The sequence below is a fragment of the Myxine glutinosa genome, chromosome 4 (genome assembly GCF_964187855.1).
Source record: "Myxine glutinosa chromosome 4, kmMyxGlut1.1, whole genome shotgun sequence".
NCBI lineage: Eukaryota > Metazoa > Chordata > Myxini > Myxiniformes > Myxinidae > Myxine > Myxine glutinosa.
The window spans coordinates 73,693,735-73,712,328 of record NC_136264.1 but is presented as its reverse complement, the minus strand read 5'-3'; the positions used below and the strand labels follow the sequence as shown (position 1 = coordinate 73,712,328).

The 18,594-nt window shown below is 45.2% G+C and overlaps 2 protein-coding genes across 16 annotated transcripts in view; one reads left to right on the top strand and one right to left on the bottom strand.

Annotated features, from left to right (window-relative positions):
• LOC137424777 (uncharacterized) overlaps positions 1-18,594 on the top strand; it is a 675,237-nt gene that overhangs the window by 235,321 nt on the left and 421,322 nt on the right. The gene's annotated exons all lie outside the window — the stretch shown is intronic.
• Positions 1-18,594, bottom strand: part of LOC137424790 (cytosolic 10-formyltetrahydrofolate dehydrogenase-like) — a 256,540-nt gene that overhangs the window by 49,689 nt on the left and 188,257 nt on the right. For 4 of the 15 annotated variants that reach the window (XM_078775936.1, XM_078775934.1, XM_078775935.1 and 1 more), the window contains exons 9-10: positions 18,355-18,456; positions 17,664-17,753 (exon numbers count right to left, since the gene is read on the bottom strand). Coding sequence is in view for 3 of the 15 variants with exons in the window: in XM_078775912.1 (XP_078632038.1) it covers positions 109-1,923 (1,815 nt within the window). In the remaining 12 variants the exon portion in view is untranslated. Of the gene's footprint in view, positions 1-4; positions 4,252-17,115; positions 17,391-17,663; positions 17,754-17,920; positions 18,507-18,594 lie in introns of those variants that run through there. The other 11 variants (XM_078775929.1, XM_078775942.1, XM_078775913.1 and 8 more) reach the window with 10 other exon arrangements.

Genomic DNA, 18,594 nt, shown 5'->3' with positions numbered 1-18,594 from the left:
TTACCAGCTTGGTAATTGGCTCTCTTGATGTGCTGTCTCAGGGCATCTTGGTTGGGAGGCATTGTGATCTCAGACGTTCTAGCAAGACGAAACATGTTGTACCTGGCCTCATTCACAGTAGTGATATTGTGCTGTCCATATAACTTGCAGACAAATGTCCAGTGCTTCCATCATGTCTGGATGTATGTCAAACCGTTCTCCAAGGTCCTTCAAGGCACCGCACAGCTCTGGATTCTTTAGTATGATGTTTAAGGCCTTCTTTTTGCCTTTGCCATAGAAGGCGCTTACACTATCACAGCCAGTAAAACAGTGTAGGCCTATCAAAGCTTGGCTGACATCTTCCCCAATGCTATCGTAGATTGCTTTCAAGTCAATTGTCCTAAGGTTGACTCCCTTTCCTGTGTGGAAATATAGATGTGCAGAGATTTGGGGTACTAAGGCTATGCCGATTATGAACACATCTGTATCCGGACTAACGATGATGACGTCATTGCTTGTGTGTGCTGCATGCGCGGCATGGAGGAACATCCGTGTGTCCGCCTCTTCATGCATCGAATTTAGTGATGGCTCTTCTTTCACTTCAACTACCTGATCTGGAGTGCTGCTTCCTGTGAAGATATGGCATTTGGTTCCATGTGCCAAGAACACTGTAATTCCTCTGAGGTATGCTGTCTTGACCTTACTCCACGTCTCAAACAAGTATTCGATTAGCGACTCCTTGTTGTCACCGTTGGAGAGGAACTTCTTCCATTGTTGAGGAAGGGACTGGCCATATATTCGCATCACTTGAGACCCTCTGGCTGCTCTCTTCTCTCGCTCGGCGTTCTTAATCGATACCTTTCGATAAGTATCGGTTACGAAATGGATCTCACTGGACTTGTTGCCCTCTGCTCCCTTGACAAGGCGCTTCAGTATTTCGTGGGCCAGATTGAGAAATGTCCTTTCCTCGGTGAGTTTGTTGATATTCAATTTCTGTATCATTGCCATACCATCCATTACATACATGTCTCCTACTGGAATATCAACCACAGGTTTCTCTGCCTGACTTTCAAGTGCATGAAGTAGGTTGGCTTTGTTGGTCTTGACGAGGCAGCCTTGCACACTTGCCAAGGTAAGAGGTAGTGGGCCAAGAGAATAGGACATTAACTCTTGAAGATCAATTTTCCGGAACTGCCCGATGACAACAAGCCTTGCTAAGAGATTTCTGTCAGCCTTCAAAGACACATCCTTTCCACGAATTTTCTTTTTCACAGCCTTAGACATGTTGGTGAATGTCTTAAGTTTCAGTTTTTTCATTGAGCCAAACAGGTCGACTGTCTCCGTCTGAAGTCGTTCTTTACATAGGGTGGTGAACTCTGTTTCTCCTCTTTCATATGCTGTGTTTAGATCTTCCTGAACTTCTCTCGTAGCCACCACACCAGATGTAACATGAACCAAGTCCTCTCCATCATATTCAAATGGATTAATCATGCTGTTTGTCATCTCGATTATTTTGTCAACATCAGCTTTGTCACGTAGCATGCGACTTTGTAGTAGATCGGAGCGTGTTGAGCTGTGCTCTTCATATCTGGACTTCCCTGCCATAACCTCGCATTCCCGTGCAATTGACCCCCTCGCGTGGTGTGACCAAATCCATCGGTTAACTGTCCCCTTGCTGGTAGTGAAACCGGTCATGCCCCCCCTTGGTCTTGGAATCCCTGTTTGCTGTCTGCTCAATGGTCTGGTCGCAGGCGATTTGGGCAAAAGCTTTGTCGCTTCTCTGGGTAGCGAATTCACCCTCCATAAATTTCTGATGAATGGCGGGATGGGTCTGCTGAACATCTGACATTTCCAGCCAGTATACTGGAAGGTATCTGCTATAATTAATGTAATCATAGGCAAATATCCATGGAAGCATACATCGTATGCTGGCGAGGCGAACATCCCAGTTGGCTTCTCGTGTCCCTCTAATGAATAGCAAGAGAAGCTCCACAGTCTCAATGTATGAACTCCAGAAGCGAAATGTTGGTTTGGTGTCACTTGCTTCTAAGAATTTGTCAAAGGAGGTTTTGAAGTCTTTGAACTTGTCGCTGTTGAGAATGACATGGTAGTTTGGATGTGGGAAAGCTTCAGCTAAGTTTGACAAAAGTTCCTTCACTCTACCCGCCTCATGTTCTGGAATAGATTCAAAATATGCATCCAGGAGCATCTGCTGCATCGCGTCTGACATCAGCTTATGGGCTCGAACTGCCCTGTTGTAATGCTTGCCGCTGAACACTCCATTCACAGACCCCACTGCAACAATCTCTGACTCAACCAGGATGTCTTGGAGACCACCATCTCGAAATCTCTTTCCAATACAGCCAAGAAAGGACATTGCAGTGTGGAATGCCCCAAGTCGAATTACCAGTCTCTTCATGAACTGTGCATTCTTCCATCTAATGAGCTGTGCCTTGCAATAGATGGCTTGGTCAACGACAATGACGACTGCTTCCAACTGTAACTTGTCGGCGATCTGAACACTTCTCTGCAGTATTGTTAGTACCGTATTCATTTCAGTCGGAGTGGCATCAATGACAGGGAGATACCCTATCACGCTCTTTGGTGGAACTTCAACACAAGACAGTAGTTGGTTGAATCCTGTCCAAGATGGCAGAGTCCCGTCAATGTTGTACTTGGTGATGTGGTATGCTAGGTCTATTATCTTAGGGTGCTGGAGTAATGGGAAGTACGTTGCTCGATCCAATGGAACGCTGGTTGCGAATGGAGCGGGTCCTTCTTTTTTCCCTCCATAATATGTGGCAAGGTTCACTGCAGGTGGCTGCATCGATCTCTCCCGCGTCCTCTTAACTGTAGTGACTGGTGCTGGTTGTACTACTTCATGGGATTGACTTGGTCGCTGGATTATAATCCCATTGGTATTGTGCGTTGTTCCACGCCCAGACAATGTCTCCTCCCCGAAGTCATTATTGTCCAATACGAGTGCGACATGCTTGCCCGCCTGAATGATTGATGGAAGAGCATCCTCTCCACGATGTAGTTCTTGGTTAGCCAGTGCAGTGTCATGATTTAAGACGACAGAGTTTGAGACGCAGTAACCAAACCCGTTCAGTAGGCTGATTAATTGGGCTGAACCTGAGAGATGACGCCCAAACATTTGTCACTTGCAATACGTACTGTGATGACGTGTTGCAAGTGACAAATGTTTGGGCATCTGTTTCCTTCCCTTTGATTGGAGGTATATGATGTCCTGTGCAATTGTGAGAATTCTTCTATGTATTGTAGATTCTATCTTTACAAACTCATCAGAATCAGGTTCGTCTGACACTCCCACCATCCATGCAATAAAGTTATAGAGACAGGCAGGTACAATTGCTTCTGCGGCATTTGTTGTCAGGTGCTCAGAGGTTGGGGGCCATGGCATATTTGGCTTGATCTCATCTATTGCATTTCTCAATTGTAGCGCAGTGAAGTAGTGTTCTCTAAGGTTATTCTCAGTATACCCAGGTTGCTTTGGTGGGGTTGGTTCAGAGTCGGATGTTTGTTCTGTCTCTGTTGTGTCATCACCTGAACCATGCATGGTTTCTTGCAACACTTTCTTTTCTTCAACCAGCACTTCAGTGGAGATGTCATTAACATACACAAGGTGTCCTTGGCAGCGCATATACGGGGTTAGAAAGCATAGTTGTGGAAATATTTTCATCACTCTTGTCTTGAGAAAGCCACTTTTGTAGTTTGATTCTATTCCGTGTGTTGCTTTGATTTGTTTCATGAACATGTCATTAAGTCGTTTCAGTCTGTAGATTTCCTTGTTGTCTATTATAAGATCCTTGACTGTTGCACCAAATAATGTGTATGCTTCTGAGTAGTTGGAGTTTCCTTGTTGCTCTGCATTAGGTGTTGTTGCTAGCTTGCCTAAATACCGGGTATACTCCTTGTAGCAGCGACCATGGTATTTTACCTCTATCGCAACACAATCGCGGTCTTGAATTTGAAGCAGCAGGTTTGTATTGTTGTTGTCTTTAGCGGCTTGCTGCAGTCTTGGTGCCTCAATTGTTGAGCACCTTGTTAGAGGCTCTTTTCTTCGTCCCCTTTTGCCTGTATTGATTGTTCTCTCTTTCTGACAAAGGATGCATATATTAGGCAACACATATTGGGATCTGGCTGAACATTTGGGCTTGCCTAAGCTGGAGCGTAGAGCACGTTTCTTGACTGGTTGTGGGCCTTTATGCACCTTGTCAATGTTGACGTTGATGTCATTGCATGTTGAAGCTGCAATAAATACACATAAAAGAAAACAATTAAAATTATGTGAGTTTAAAATGTCTAGACCTCAAGTCATGGTTAGCCCGACTAGATTCCCTTCCCCCCCAACCCCCCCCACCCCTTCCTCAGACTTCCTTTTAAAAATTTATTTGTTTCACCTCGGCCCTACCTCCTTGCATAAATATTGGACAGTTCCTTCAATTCAAAATCGTTCGACTACACACAAAATCATTTTACATATACCTCACAAAAAAAAAAATCAAACTAAGTTTTGAAGCATTGTCATGATTTATTATTCAAGTTATTCAACCTACCAGTATTGGCTGCATTTTCTTCTCTCTTTTTCATGCTGCTTTGCACCCTGCTCACTCGTTGTTCATCGGTAAATCGTGAATAACACACTTGATGAAACGCTGCATCATGCGGTATAGCTATAGCAGGTATTGTTACCATACTGTTGCCACGTTCGCCGAATTCGTCAGCGTGGTTCTTCACGAAATTTCTCGCAATTTCAGCTTGATCACCTTCTAAATTCTGCCACGTAAGAACAAATTGCAAATATCGTGGCCATGTTATATCACTAAAAGGTATTAAACTTGATCTTTTGGCCGGAGAAATGCACATATAACAGCGTTTCTCGCTCCCACCCTCGTCACCGTAGCTGCTACTGGAGGCCGCCATTTTGTTTACTCGCAGCCGGACGCCCAGACATCGTTCGTAGCGCGAATAAGCGCGATCCTCATTGGTCAATACATCGAAATGCGTTCGAGGCTAAACGGAGATTTTGGAAATAAAATTATAAATTTCAACATTATATTACAGACTAACGTACCAGAATCTGACTTGTGAAAAGTCATGAACATTATTTCTTAATTTTTTCTATATTATCATGCCAATTTGATGCCCACCCGATTTTCAGGTCACGAAATGAAATGAAAAATTGGAACACCTGGCAGTCTATTCCTTCCGTCCATGGTACACGGAATCTTGTGGTGAGGCTGTTGCCCTGAAACAACTTGCTTTCGTCTCCTGGAAAGCAAATCCAACGGAAGGAAATCTCATTTCCTTTCACAAAGCCCAAAACAAGTGTGTGTCCACCCTCAGGAGAGCCAGGAAACAATATCTCACCGTTCTCAAGACCGAACTCTCTTATCTGTCTCCCTCTTCCAAATCCTGGTGGCGTCTGGTCAAATCTGTTTCTGGTGTTTGTTCCCCCTCCATCCCCTCCCTCACCTCAAATGGCCACACGGCTGACTCCACACGTGAAAAAGCTGAATGCCTCAACTCTGTGTTTGCCTCGAAATCTTGTGTCCCAAACCCATCCCTCTCTGTACCCACCGTACCCAGTCGTACCCAGCTGCTCCTGGACTCTGTGTCCTTTCCTCCTGACAAGGTGGAAAAGTTTCTGTCAACCCTCGACTCTGATTCTGCAACTGGTCCTGACGGCATCAGCCCACGGGTCCTAAAATCATGTGCTTCCGCTCTTTCACTCCCTCTTTCTGGTCTCTTCACCCTCTCTTTTGCTCAAGGTCATCTGCCATCTGCTTGGAAATCAGCCAACATCACCGCTTTGCACAAAAAAGGTGAAAAAACAGATCCCAGCAACTACAGACCAATCAGCGTTCTCCCAATTATCAGCAAAGTCATGGAATCCATCATTGCTTCAGATATGAAATCTTTCCTCTTCTCCAATGGCTTGATCTCTGATCATCAATTTGGTTTCAGACCTGGTCACTCTACTCTGGACATGCTGCTTCTGCTTTCTCAACAATGGATGGAGGTCCTCAACGCCAAACAGGAAATTAGAGCCGTCTCCCTTGACATTTCACATGCCTTCGATACGGTCTGGCACCCTGCTCTGCTCACCAAACTCTCCTCCTTTGGTATCCATGGAAATCTCCACGCATGGCTGGCGGACTTCCTCTCTGGTCGTAGTCAACGTGTGGCCCTGAATGGGTTTCTCTCATCTCCTCTTCCTGTTCAGGCTGGAGTTCCCCAAGGTAGTGTTCTGGGCCCTGTGCTTTTTCTGGTCTTCATCAATGATCTCTCTGACTCTCTTGAAAATCCTCTCTATCTCTTTGCTGACGACTCTACTCTCTGACGCTCCATTCCTCATCCCTCAGATCGGCAGTCTGCAGCCTCCTCACTCTCTGCAGACCTGGACAAAATCACAAACTGGGCAAACAAATGGAACATGTCTTTCAATCCTGATAAATCTCACACTCTTACGATTTCTCTCCGAAAAGACCGACTGGAAAACCCTCCCATCCACTTTCTGAATAATCCTCTCCAAGAAGTTCTGTCACTCAAGCTTTTGGGTCTCACTATTTGCCATGATCTTTCCTGGGAAAACCACATTTCAAATCTGGCCTCCAAAGCCAGTCGCCGACTGGGCATCCTCCGTCGTGCGAAGTCCTTCCTTGGCACACCTGAGCTCCTCACCACATACAAGGCTTTCCTCCGCAGCTCTATGGAATACTGCTCTCCCCTCTGGTCTGGTGCTCCTGCCTCACACCTAGCCCGTCTTCACGCTGTTGAAACCAAAGCGTTCAGAATCATTGGAATCTCCCGCGATGAAGCTAACTCCAAGGGCCTTTCACTCACTCACGGCAGGCAGGTTGGTGGTCTTTCCATCTTCTACCGACTCCTCTCTGGCCTTGCCCCCCCAGCCCTCTCTGGGCTCTGTCCCCCAAATATTCCTACAGGTCGCACAAGATCTGCCTGCAACCCTCTTATGGTTAAACTGCCAAAATCAAGACTTTCTGCTCACCTTCACTCCTTCATTCCTCTTTTCTCCCGCCTCTGGAACAAACTCCCTCACTCTCTTCAATCCCACTCCACCCTCCAGGTCTTTAAAACAGCTGTTCACCACCATCTCTTATCTTCCCCCATCCAAAACCGTGATCTTTTCTACCCCCGCTAATTTCGGTCCCCTTGTGTTTATACTTCTCCCACCTCCCCCCCACCCTTCCCACGCCTCCTGCCCCCAAGCCCTCTCCCTCCCACACTTCTCCCTGCTCTCAAATGTTGTGGTTGTGTGCTTCCCCTTCTCTCCCCATCTTGTCTTCCGCTTCCTCTTTTTGTATATTTTGTTTGTGAAACAAATGTTCGCTCTTTCACGAGCCTCGATTCAGTATACAAAAAAAAAGAAAAAAAAAAGCGGATTTCACGATATATGCGTGGAAGGACCAAAGAAGAAGAAGAAGCTGGAAGCTTTTACCTGACGTGATCTCCAAGCAATCTTCAACCCTGCAAAAGTAACTCAATCGAAAACGGCTTAATGTACAAAATAAACGCCGGCTTTATTAAACGGAATGCTGGTAACAAGGAAAACGCGACGCTCAAATAAATAACGTCCTAAATTAGGACGTCCCCACACCAGACTTGCCATCGGAAGAAGGGATAATTTAAATGAAAAGAACTGTGGGCTTAGCTCAACCACTCGGGGTCCGTCTGCTCATCCGGTCCTTTGTGCGCAGTCTGGATGCGGCTCTGTGCTTGGCGGGAAGAAGGCCACCCGGTCGTTGGTGCGAACCTCTCGTTCCGCGCTGCTAGGCCAGCGTACACTGCAGCGGCAAGCCTTGCTTGTACACTCGTCCCTCGCGCGTGAACACAGGGGAGGAGAATCGTCAGCGCTTCACCGTCTGTTGTTGTCCAACCAGCAAGAGTCCAGGGTTAATCAGAAGAATGAGGCCCGGGTGCGAAGAGATCCAAAAACGAGAGGGACAAAATATCGACCAGCCGTGGTTTTTATCAACTGTGGTGTCACGTCATCGGTGCTCCCTTCCAATCAGTCCGTCACCTCTCGACCTCTAGAATGTTCTTCCTACATCAGTCCTTCACCATTGGCCGAGTGCTTTGTGCTCTCCTCCTCATGCCATCGGTCGGTGGCCAATCAGTCCGTTGCTTCCTTCCACCAATCAGCGGGTCGCTTCTTGCTCCACCCTTTCATTGGTCGACTCCTGCCCAATAGCAAGTCCTTCTGGTCATGGCTTTCAGCCTGCCTGTGCGATGTTTTATCGCCATGTTGGCGCAATGCGTGGGCGCTTCCTGCCTGCACTTCCGGTGAGTTTTATTGTGGGGGGGAATTTAATTAGTATGTGTGTGTTTGCTAATAGTGGGCCTTTCCTACTCTACTTGTCTAGTGCATTGCCATAAGGGATGAAGGATAAATCACAAGGTCTCACAAACAGGGGAATTAACATAATCCCTACTCTAGTTAACACAAGGCCATCCTTGTATGACCGCAAATATACGAGCTTAATCCGACATCCGGGCTATACAGGTCCTCTACTTATGTACATCAAAATGGTTCTTCTTCTTCACGACAGTTGGAGCATCATACCTACACAGATCTACCTGATCTATATATCACGCCACCCCAAAATTCATAACAATAATTAAATACTTAACATATGTATACTTAATAATAATAATAATAATAATAATAAAATACCAAAAAAGAACATAAACTCCAAAACAAAAAAAAGAATTAAATACAAAAAAGATAGATAATTATAATAATTGTAATATGAATAGTGATAATAAAATACAAAAAAAATAAGAAACAAAAATACAAAAAAAATAAGAGCCAAGGGACCCAGAACACACAAAAGGCCCTGAAGACCCAAGAGGCCCTGAAGACCGTAAAAGACCCCAAAGACACAAAATACCCCAATGTAGGTTAGGCCAATGAAGCCTTTGTCGCTCCTGTGTGAAGCGGGGCCATCGCCGTAAAATATAAAACACACAGGAAATGGCGCATTGTGCTGAGGCGCGGCGGTGATGGTCATGGTCATTTAACCCTCGACCAGACAAAGATCCCCGGAGGGTTAAACAACACGTAAAGGTCTGTACTGTAGTTGTGTCCTTCATCTAAGTATTCTAATCATAGACTGACATCTGCAAACAGAGTGGACCAATTGCTTAAACCCACTTTGTGCTTTGCACGCAGGGTAAGTCGGTAGGGTAAGCATTCAAATTATTTGTCGGAAATGTATTTTGACGTTTATTACCTCTGCCATCGAAGGTGCACAGAGGTTATGTTTTCACTCCTGTCTGTCTGTATGTCTGTGAGCAGGATATATCTCAAAAGTTATAGATGGATTTGGACGAAATTTGGTGGATTGTTTGGGTGGGTGACAAGGAGGAGTTCATTAGATTTTGATGAAGATCCAGATGGTGTAATAATTTCAGTGATTCTTCACCTGTTTTCTGTTATTTGATTTGAAAGTGGACAGATTGGGTTTGTGCTGAGGGAGAAAAAAGTGATTTCCTGTTTCAAATAATTTTTAGTTTTCTTTGACTGTCAGACAGGCCGAGTGACTCGAAAAAATAATTACCTCCTTCCTCTGCCAATTTCAGAGCCCAAGCAGGGCCGGCGCCAGACTATTTTGCGTCCTAGGCAAGGCCAGCTAATTGCAACCCTCCCACCCCCCAAAAAAATTGGCAACTTCGATTATTAAAAACAGATGTTTTGTAGAAAAAAATAAAAGGCAGAAAACTTGAAACTGCTAAATTTATTTTAAATTGCAAGAATAAGTACCGTAAGATGCCAACAGCACCAATATTAAAGGCGCAATTTCCAATAATATGACAGTGGCCCTGTTACCCCACGCTTTGGGGCAAATGGCCTTTCACTTAAAAAAAATATGGCACTCCATGTGGTTTGCAATGCAAAATAAAGAAAGTGGTCCTTTTCTGAGTGTGTGAATGGAAATTACAGATAAACAAAACAGTTTTTGGTTTGAGCAATAAGTTTTAGATATACAAAATCAAAATTTTAAATAATCAATCTTTGAGTACACTCGTCAACAAAATTTTAAATGTTTTATGGTTCTAGTATATTTTGAGGTGATTCTCACCAAAATTAACCTGTGGAGTTCGATTATGATATCCAATTTTCACGAGCACATCCAGTTTTTGAGAACCAGTATACCATAGGAATACCACTTCATTTGAAATTCACAAACCTCCTGTTGACCCTGAGAAGGTATTCTTACCACCACTTCATTTGAAACTTGGTTTGATGAAAAACTTTGTGAAGGCCATGGATCAAGATGGTGCTGGCTTCCACCACTTGCTAATGAAATTCCAAGGCATTGTATCTGAGGCCAAAGTAAAGGCGGGTGTTTTCAATGGTCCTCAAATTCGTCTTGCACTCACTAATCAGGACTTTGTAACGAGACTATCTGAGCTGGAAAGCGTTGCTTGGGATAGCTTTGTGGCCCTTGCCAACAATTACCTTGGAAATTTTCGAGCACCAAATTATGAAGAGCTTGTGGACAAGATGTTGAAGAGTTACCAGGCGCTCGGTGCTCGAATGTCACTCAAGATACATTTCTTCCATTCTCATCTGGACTTCTTTCCACAAAATCTTGGCGATGTCAGTGATGAACATGGAGAAAGGTTTCACCAGGAAATTGCCATCATGGAGACTCGATATCAAGGCCGATTCAATCCAAACATGATGGGCGACTACTGTTGGACTTTACAGCGTGAAAGTGATTGCTCCGACAAACGCAAAAGTAAAGTTCAGAAGCACTTTTAATGTGATGTAAATAAAAACCTTACGTTCATATTATTTTTTGTGACAATAAATAAACTTATTGAGACTTAATCAAGAAATGAGGCAGAGAGTTAATTATTTGAGGCAGAGTTTAAAAAATAATTATTTCCCTTTCTCCACGTGTGCTGTTGTCCCATCGTGTGCTTCTGTCCACGTGCACTGTCTCACCCCGCCCCCATTATCTCCTTGCCTTCCACCTTTTGCCCTGTTCATGTGACTCGTGGTTGTCCCTCGAGGCCCTCTCCCCATTGGTATGTTTGTGAATATAAGATTGTTCTTCACGGTTCTGGTTAAATATGTTTAAACTTTCCCCTGCAGTGTTTTATTCAGTGGTATATTACAACATGCTGTTTTTCTTCCTATTTAAAAGGCTTTTTTCAATTCCCTCTTCAACTCATTCCACTTCAAAAAAATATTCAATCTCTTACAATTCAATCTCACTCCATGCTCTAAATTTACATTCATTCCACCCCTCCTCCATCGTTCTTAAACGGATTGCTAACTTGAAAATCACAATTTGTTATAAATGTTCGTCTTTCATTAATCATCCACTTTATAAACTCCCCCCTTGCCCCTCCCCTCCAAATATCCCCCCTTGCCCCTCCCCTCCTAAACTCCCCCCTTACCCCTCCCCTCCTAAACTCCCTCCTCGTCCCTCCCATTCAAAACTCCCTCCCAACCCCTCCCCTTCAAATCTCCCCCTTACCACCACTCTCCAATTCTCCCCCTCCCCCTCCTCCTCAAAGCTGCCTCCTCCCCCCTCCTCCTCAAAGCTGCTTCCTCCCCACTTCCTCTCCCTTCTATCTCATACCTCCACCTCCCCCAACCTTCTACTTTCATCTGCCCCCCCCCCCCCTCAAACAACCCCACACTGTGCCTCATCCCATCACCATCAAACCATTTGTCCTCCTCATCCTTCCCTTTCTTGTAACTCTTCTATAATCTCTGACACACTATCAACTGCTCTCCCTACCTCCCCTCTCATCCTTCATCTGACCCTACCCCTCCCCTGTCCTGCACCCGATGCTCCCCCTCTCTCCTCATTAACGGTATGGACCTCAAACATCCGGGGCCTTCGCTCAAACCTGATTGATCTCTCCATTCAGGTTGCTTCTGACAATCCAGACTTGATCTGCTTAACAGAAACTTTCCTCCTTCAAGATGTCTCTGATTCCTTAATATCTCTTCCTGGTTACTTCCTCCTTCCTCCTCCGGTATGATAGACCTGAGCCTCGTCCTGGTAGTGGGGTGGCTATCTTTATCAAAATCTCTCTTCCTCACTCTCCTTGCACTGCCCTCTCTCCACCTCACCCTCAGGAGTACATCTGGCTATGGCGTCCTCTCCGCTCCCACCTTTTGTTCATATGTGTTCTGTACCGTTCTCTAAACAGTGATGACTTTATTTACATTTTGCTGTCGGACAACATGGACCAACTTCTATCAACTCATCCAAACTCTCTCTTTGTCATATGTGGCGACTTCAACTGTCATCATGCCAGCTGGCTGGGTATGGGTTCCTCTCTCACCAGCCATGGCACCTCAGCAAAGGAATTCTTGGACTCATTGGGACTGACACAATCTGTCAAATTCCCGACCCAGATCTCAGTCAATGGAGTATCTTCTCTTCTAGACTTGATTATGAAAAACTTCTGTGCAAATGTCTGCTGCTCTTTTTCTGTTCCAATCGGTTCTTGTGATCATGTGCTTGTTAAAGTGGACATCTCTCTGGCCATTCTCAGAGAGCTTCCTCAGCGTCGACGAGTCTGGCATTTCACTCAGGCCGACGGGCACGGGCTGCAAGCACCCATCAATCATCTGGACTGGTCTCCCATCTCGACTGTCTCCGACATCAATTCTTCCTGGGAATTCTTCCAAAGCAAACTGCTTTCTCTCTCATGCACAGATTTATCCCATCTCGTCTTCAGTTGTCTTAACCTTCCTCACGTCCATGGTACACTGAATCTTGTGGTGAAGCAGTCGCCCTGAAACAACTTGCCTTTGCCGCTTGGAAGGCAAATCCAACTGAAGGCAATCTCAGTTCCTTCCACCAAGCTCGGAAGAAGTATGTGTCTACCCTCAGGAGTGCCAGGAAGCACTATGTCTCCACACTCAAGATTGAACTGTCAAACCTGCCTCCTTCCTCCAAATCCTGGTGGTGTTTGTTCCCCCTCCATCCCCTCCCTCACCTCAAATGGCTGCACAGTTGACACCGCACGTGACAAAGCCGAATGCCTCAACTCTGTGTTTGCCTCAAAATCTTGTGTCCCAAACCCATCTCTCTCTGTTCCCAACTTACCCAGTCGAACCCAACTGCTCCTGGACTCTGTGTCCTTCTCTCCTGACAAGGTGGAGAAGTTTTTGTTAAACCTCGACTCTGATTCTGAAACTGGACCAGACGGCATCAGCCCACGGGTCCTAAAATCCTGCTCTGCCGCTCTATCTCACCCTATCTCTGTTCTTTCCACCCTCTCTTTTGCTCAACGTCATCTGCCAGCATCTTGGAAATCAGCAAACATTACAGCTTTACACAAAGAAGGTGCAAAAACAGATCCTTGCAACTACAGACCAATCAGCCTGCTCCCAATTATCAGCAAAGTTATGGAATCCATCATTGCTTCGGATATCAAATCCTTCCTCTTCTCCAATGGCTTGATCTCTGATCATCAATTTGGATTCAGACCAGGTCATTCTACTCTGGACATGCTGCTTCTGCTGTCTCAACAATGGATGGAGGTCCTCAATGCCAAACAGGAAATCAGAGCTGTCTCCCTTGACATATCACGTGCCTTCGATACGGTCCGGCACCCAGCTTTGCTCACCAAACTCTCCTCCTATGGCATCCATGGAAATCTTTACTCATGGCTTGCGGAATTCCTCTCTGGTCGTAGGCAGCGTGTGGCCCTGAATGGATTTCTCTCATCTCCCCTGCCTGTTCTGGCTGGAGTTCCCCAAGGTAGTGTTCTGGGCCCTGTGCTATTTCTGGTCTTCATCAATGATCTCTCTGACTCTCTGGAAAGTCCTCTCTATCTCTTTGCTGATGACTCCACTCTCTGCCACTCCATTCCTCATCCCTCAGATCGGCAGTCTGCAGCCTCCTCACTCTCTGCAGACCTGGACAAAATCACAGACTGGTCAAACAAGTGGAACATGTCTTTCAATCCTGACAAATCTCACACTCTCACTATGTCTCTCCAAAAAGACCGACTGGAAAACCCTCCCATCTACCTTCTCAACTATCCTCTCCAAGAAGTTCTGTCGCTCAAGGTTTTGGGTCTCACTATCTGCCATGATCTTTCTTGAGAAAACCACATTTCCAAGCTGGCCTCCAAAGCCAGTCGCCGACTGGGCATCCTCCGTCGTGCGAAGTCCTTCCTTGGCACACCTGAGCTCCGAACCACATACAAGGATTTCATGCACAGCTCAATGGAATACTGTTCCCCCCTCTGGGCTGGTGGTCCTGCCTCACACCTAGCTCGTCTTCACGCTGTTGAAAGCAAAGCATTCAGAATCATTGGAATCTCCCGCGATGAAGCTAACTCCAAGGGCCTCTCACTCAGTCACCGCAGGCAGGTTGGTGGTCTTTCCGTCTTCTACCGACTCCTCTCTGGCATTGCCCCCCCAGCTCTCTCTGGGCTCTGTCCCGCAAATATTCCTACAGGTCGCACAAGATCTGCCTGCAACCCTCTTATGGTTAAACTGCCAAAATCAAGACTCTCTGCTCACCTTCACTCCTTCATTCCTCTTTTCTCCCACCTCTGGAACAAACTCCCTCACTCTCTTCAATCCCACTCCACCCTCCAGGTCTGTAAAACAGCTGTTCACCACCATCTCTTATCTTCCCCCATCCAAAACCTTGATCTTTTCTATCCCCGATAATTTCACCCCAATTCCACTTTTTGAAATACCAACTTCTGTCCTGGAAGTCCTTGGTGTCCTTGTGTTTTATACTTCTTCCACCCCCCACCCCCCCCTTCCCACGCCTCCTCCCCCCCACCCCCCCTTCCCACGCCTCCTCCCCCCAAGCCCTCACTCTCCCACACATCTCCCTGCTCTTAAATGTTGTGTGCTCTCAAGTGTTTGCGTGCTTCCCATTCTCTTGTCTTCCGCTCCCTCTTTTTGGGTATTTTGTTTGTCTGGTTGATTTGTTTGTGAAGTAAATGTCAGCTCTTTCACGAGCCTCGATTCAGTAAACAAAAAAAATAAAAAATGAATGTTTCCCCCATGTGCTGTCTTTCCCTCGCGGTCCCCCTGTACTGTGTTCCTGGATGTCTTTTTGTTGAATGTGTTTTAATGAATGTTTCCCCCTGTGCTGTCTTTCCCTCGCGGTCCCCCTGTACTGTGTTCCTGGATGTCTTTTTGTTGAATGTGTTTTAATGAATGTTTCCCCCTGTGCTGTCTTTCCCTTGCGGTCCCCCTGTGCTGTGTTCCTCGATGTCTTTTTGTTGAATGTGTTTTAATGAATGTTTCCCCCTGTACTGTCTTTCCCTCGCGGTCCCCCTGTACTGCGTTCATGGATGTCTTTTTGTTGAATGTGTTTTAATGAATGTTTCCCCCTGTGCTGTCTTTCCCTCGCGGTCCCCCTGTACTGTGTTCATGGATGTCTTTTTGTTGAATGTGTTTTAATGAATGTTTCCCCCTGTGCTGTCTTTCCCTCGCGGTCCCCCTGTACTGTGTTCCTGGATGTCTTTTTGTTGAATGTGTTTTAATGAATGTTTCCCCCTGTGCTGTCTTTCCCTCGCGGTCCCCCTGTGCTGTGTTCCTGGATGTCTTTTTGTTGAATGTGTTTTAATGAATGTTTCCCCCTGTACTGTCTTTCCCTCGCGGTCCCCCTGTACTGTGTTCATGGATGTCTTTTTGTTGAATGTGTTTTAATGAATGTTTCCCCCTGTACTGTCTTTCCCTCGCGGTCCCCCTGTGCTGTGTCCCTGGATGTCTTTTTGTTGAATGTGTTTTAATGAATGTTTCCCGCTGTACTGTCTTTCCCTCGCGGTCCCCCTGTGCTGTGTTCATGGATGTCTTTTTGTTGAATGTGTTTTAATGAATGTTTCCCCCTGTACTGTCTTTCCCTCACGGTCCCCCTGTACTGTGTTCCTGGATGTCTTTTTGTTGAATGTGTTTTAATGAATGTTTCCCTCTGTACTGTCTTTCCCTCGCGGTCACCATGTACTGTGTTCCTGGATGTCTTTTTGTTGAATGTGTTTTAATGAATGTTTCCCCCTGTACTGTCTTTCCCTCGCGGTCCCCTTGTACTGTGTTCCTGGATGTCTTTTTGTTGAATGTGTTTGAATGAATGTTTCCCCCTGTACTGTCTTTCCGTCGCGGTCCCCCTGTGCTGTGTTCATGGATGTCTTTTTGTTGAATGTGTTTTAATGAATGTTTCCCCCTGTACTGTCTTTCCCTCGCGGTCCCCCTGTGCTGTGTTCCTGGATGTCTTTTTGTTGAATGTGTTTTAATGAATGTTTCCCCCTGTACTGTCTTTCCCTCGCGGCCCCCCTGTGCTGTGTTCCTGGATGTCTTTTTGTTGAATGTGTTTTAATGAATGTTTCCCCCTGTACTGTCTTTCCCTCGTGGTCCCCCTGTGCTGTCTTTCCCTCGTGGTTGTCAGCTCTTTCACGAGCCTCGATTCAGTATATATATTAAAAAAAAGACTCCATTTTGGGCTTCTTGAGGGTGTTTTGTTACAAATGTGAAATGAAGGAAAAACTTCAAATCTCGGATTTATTTCGAACTAGGGCATGCCCGTACTATATCTATATCTAAAATTATATCCCCCCCCTCTATTTACATGAAATGGTTTGGTCCAAAGCGAACGGCTTGCGAGTGGTGACAATCCCCCCCCCCTCTATTTACATGCAATGGTTTGGTCCAAAGCGAACGGCTTCCGGAGTTTGGTAAAGAAATCGCCATCGCGTGCACAAACGCGCAGGAAAGCGAATGAATCGCAAATTCGTTTTTATTAGTTGTAAAACATAGTTTAACGCCAACATAGTTTGCAAACGTGAAATAAATGAATACGCTCTCAAATGTGCCATCCGAGGCAGAGTGTGCCCGCCACGTTCGGAACACGCGATCGTTCGCTGCTCTCTGATTGGTTGAATCGTTTTTTGGACATAGCTCGGTAAGTAATTGTCCGATTAATATGAAACCTTGAAAAGGCACATCCTCGGGTCCCCAGCAATATACCTGGCAAGTTAAAAGTATATCGGACCCGTGGTTGTCGAGAAACAGCGGTCACAGACAAACAAACGTACAGACGTACAGACAGACGTACAGAGATTACTGGAATTATAGATAGATAAATAGGAAGAAGAAGCTTGTACGATTTACAAAGCTCCATGGCACATCATGATGAGTCGAGAAACATTTCTAGGCCAGAACCAATCCTAAAAAGATCATCACTCCAATGCAGAATACTCGATTGAAGATGCAGACATTTGTAATTTTCCAGAGTGCTGGCGATGCCTCACATCTTCTTTGCAAAACACACCGTGGAATCTTTAGCGCCCACTAGTGGTGGCAGATGGGTATAACAGCTCAACGACCTTCCGATGAACGGTGCACAAATTGATGGCTCATTCTTCATGCGAAACACCAAGGAGACATTTTATATTTGGGGCAAGATTCGAATTTGGGGCTTCGACAGCTGCAAGCTATTTTGCCAGCCCATTGTGTTTTGACAATAATTGACTTCAATTTCACATTTACAAGAAACAATATATAAAGGATACAATTAAACAAACATCAAAAAATAATTGATAAAAAAATAGAAGCATCTGTAAAAAACAAAAGTAAAATTTTTTTTTAAGTCACAAGACCTCATTTTACAAGATAAAAAATTGAAGATCCTTACCTGACCCTCCATTATAGTCCAAGCCCCTGGATTGCTGTCGTTCCCCCTGATCCAGTTGTGAATAGCGAGAGCTGGCTGGTCCCAGTTTATCTACGATAAGATGAAAGACAACCGGAAGGTCGAAGCACTCGTAAATTTTCTTCTTTCCCCGTTTTAGTTCCTTCTACATGTTTTACGACCATTTCTCCCCTTTTTCAGAGGGATGGTCGATTCCTCTTTGGGATCTATATCCATTATATCAGTTTAGTGCAACCCCAAACATTCAATATCGGCTTTATTGATATTTTCAATCAATGCCTCACATTTTTAGAAATAGGCCGGGCGTGGAAGGCGATTGGTTACACCTGAGCTAATTTACAATTGCTATTATAAGGGGGGTGGACACTTATCCAACCAAGATAATCTAGTTTTGTATTTTTAATTAATTTTCTGAAATTTGTATAATTTGTTTTTCACTTGGAAGTTGTGGTTACGATGTGTAAATAAAGATGGAAAATGTCTGATTTAATACAATTTAATTCCAGGCTATAAGGCACCAAAAGGTGAAAAATTTGAAATGGGTTGTAGACTTTCTCCAAGTATCGTTTTTGGAACTTCCAAACTACAAACAGTTTTTTCTCACTGATATTATCCATCGAGCGTTGTTATATTTTTTTCTCCCTTATCCTTGTATAACCTTGATATTGGTTACCTTGGCAAGCTCTTTCTTCATGATTGGCTCATATGAAGCTCCCTCTTCCGGCTGGATGATTCGAGGAGCGTCACCAGAATTGATCAACTGCACCGCCTCCACCTGCCGTCGTACATCTGCACTTGGCTCTCCGCACACAATATATTGAACCCCTTTCCCAGCAGAAAGTAACAGCAAACAACATACAACATACTCATGCAGCATATCCAGAATTCTGCACTCCAAGATTAGCAACCAGTA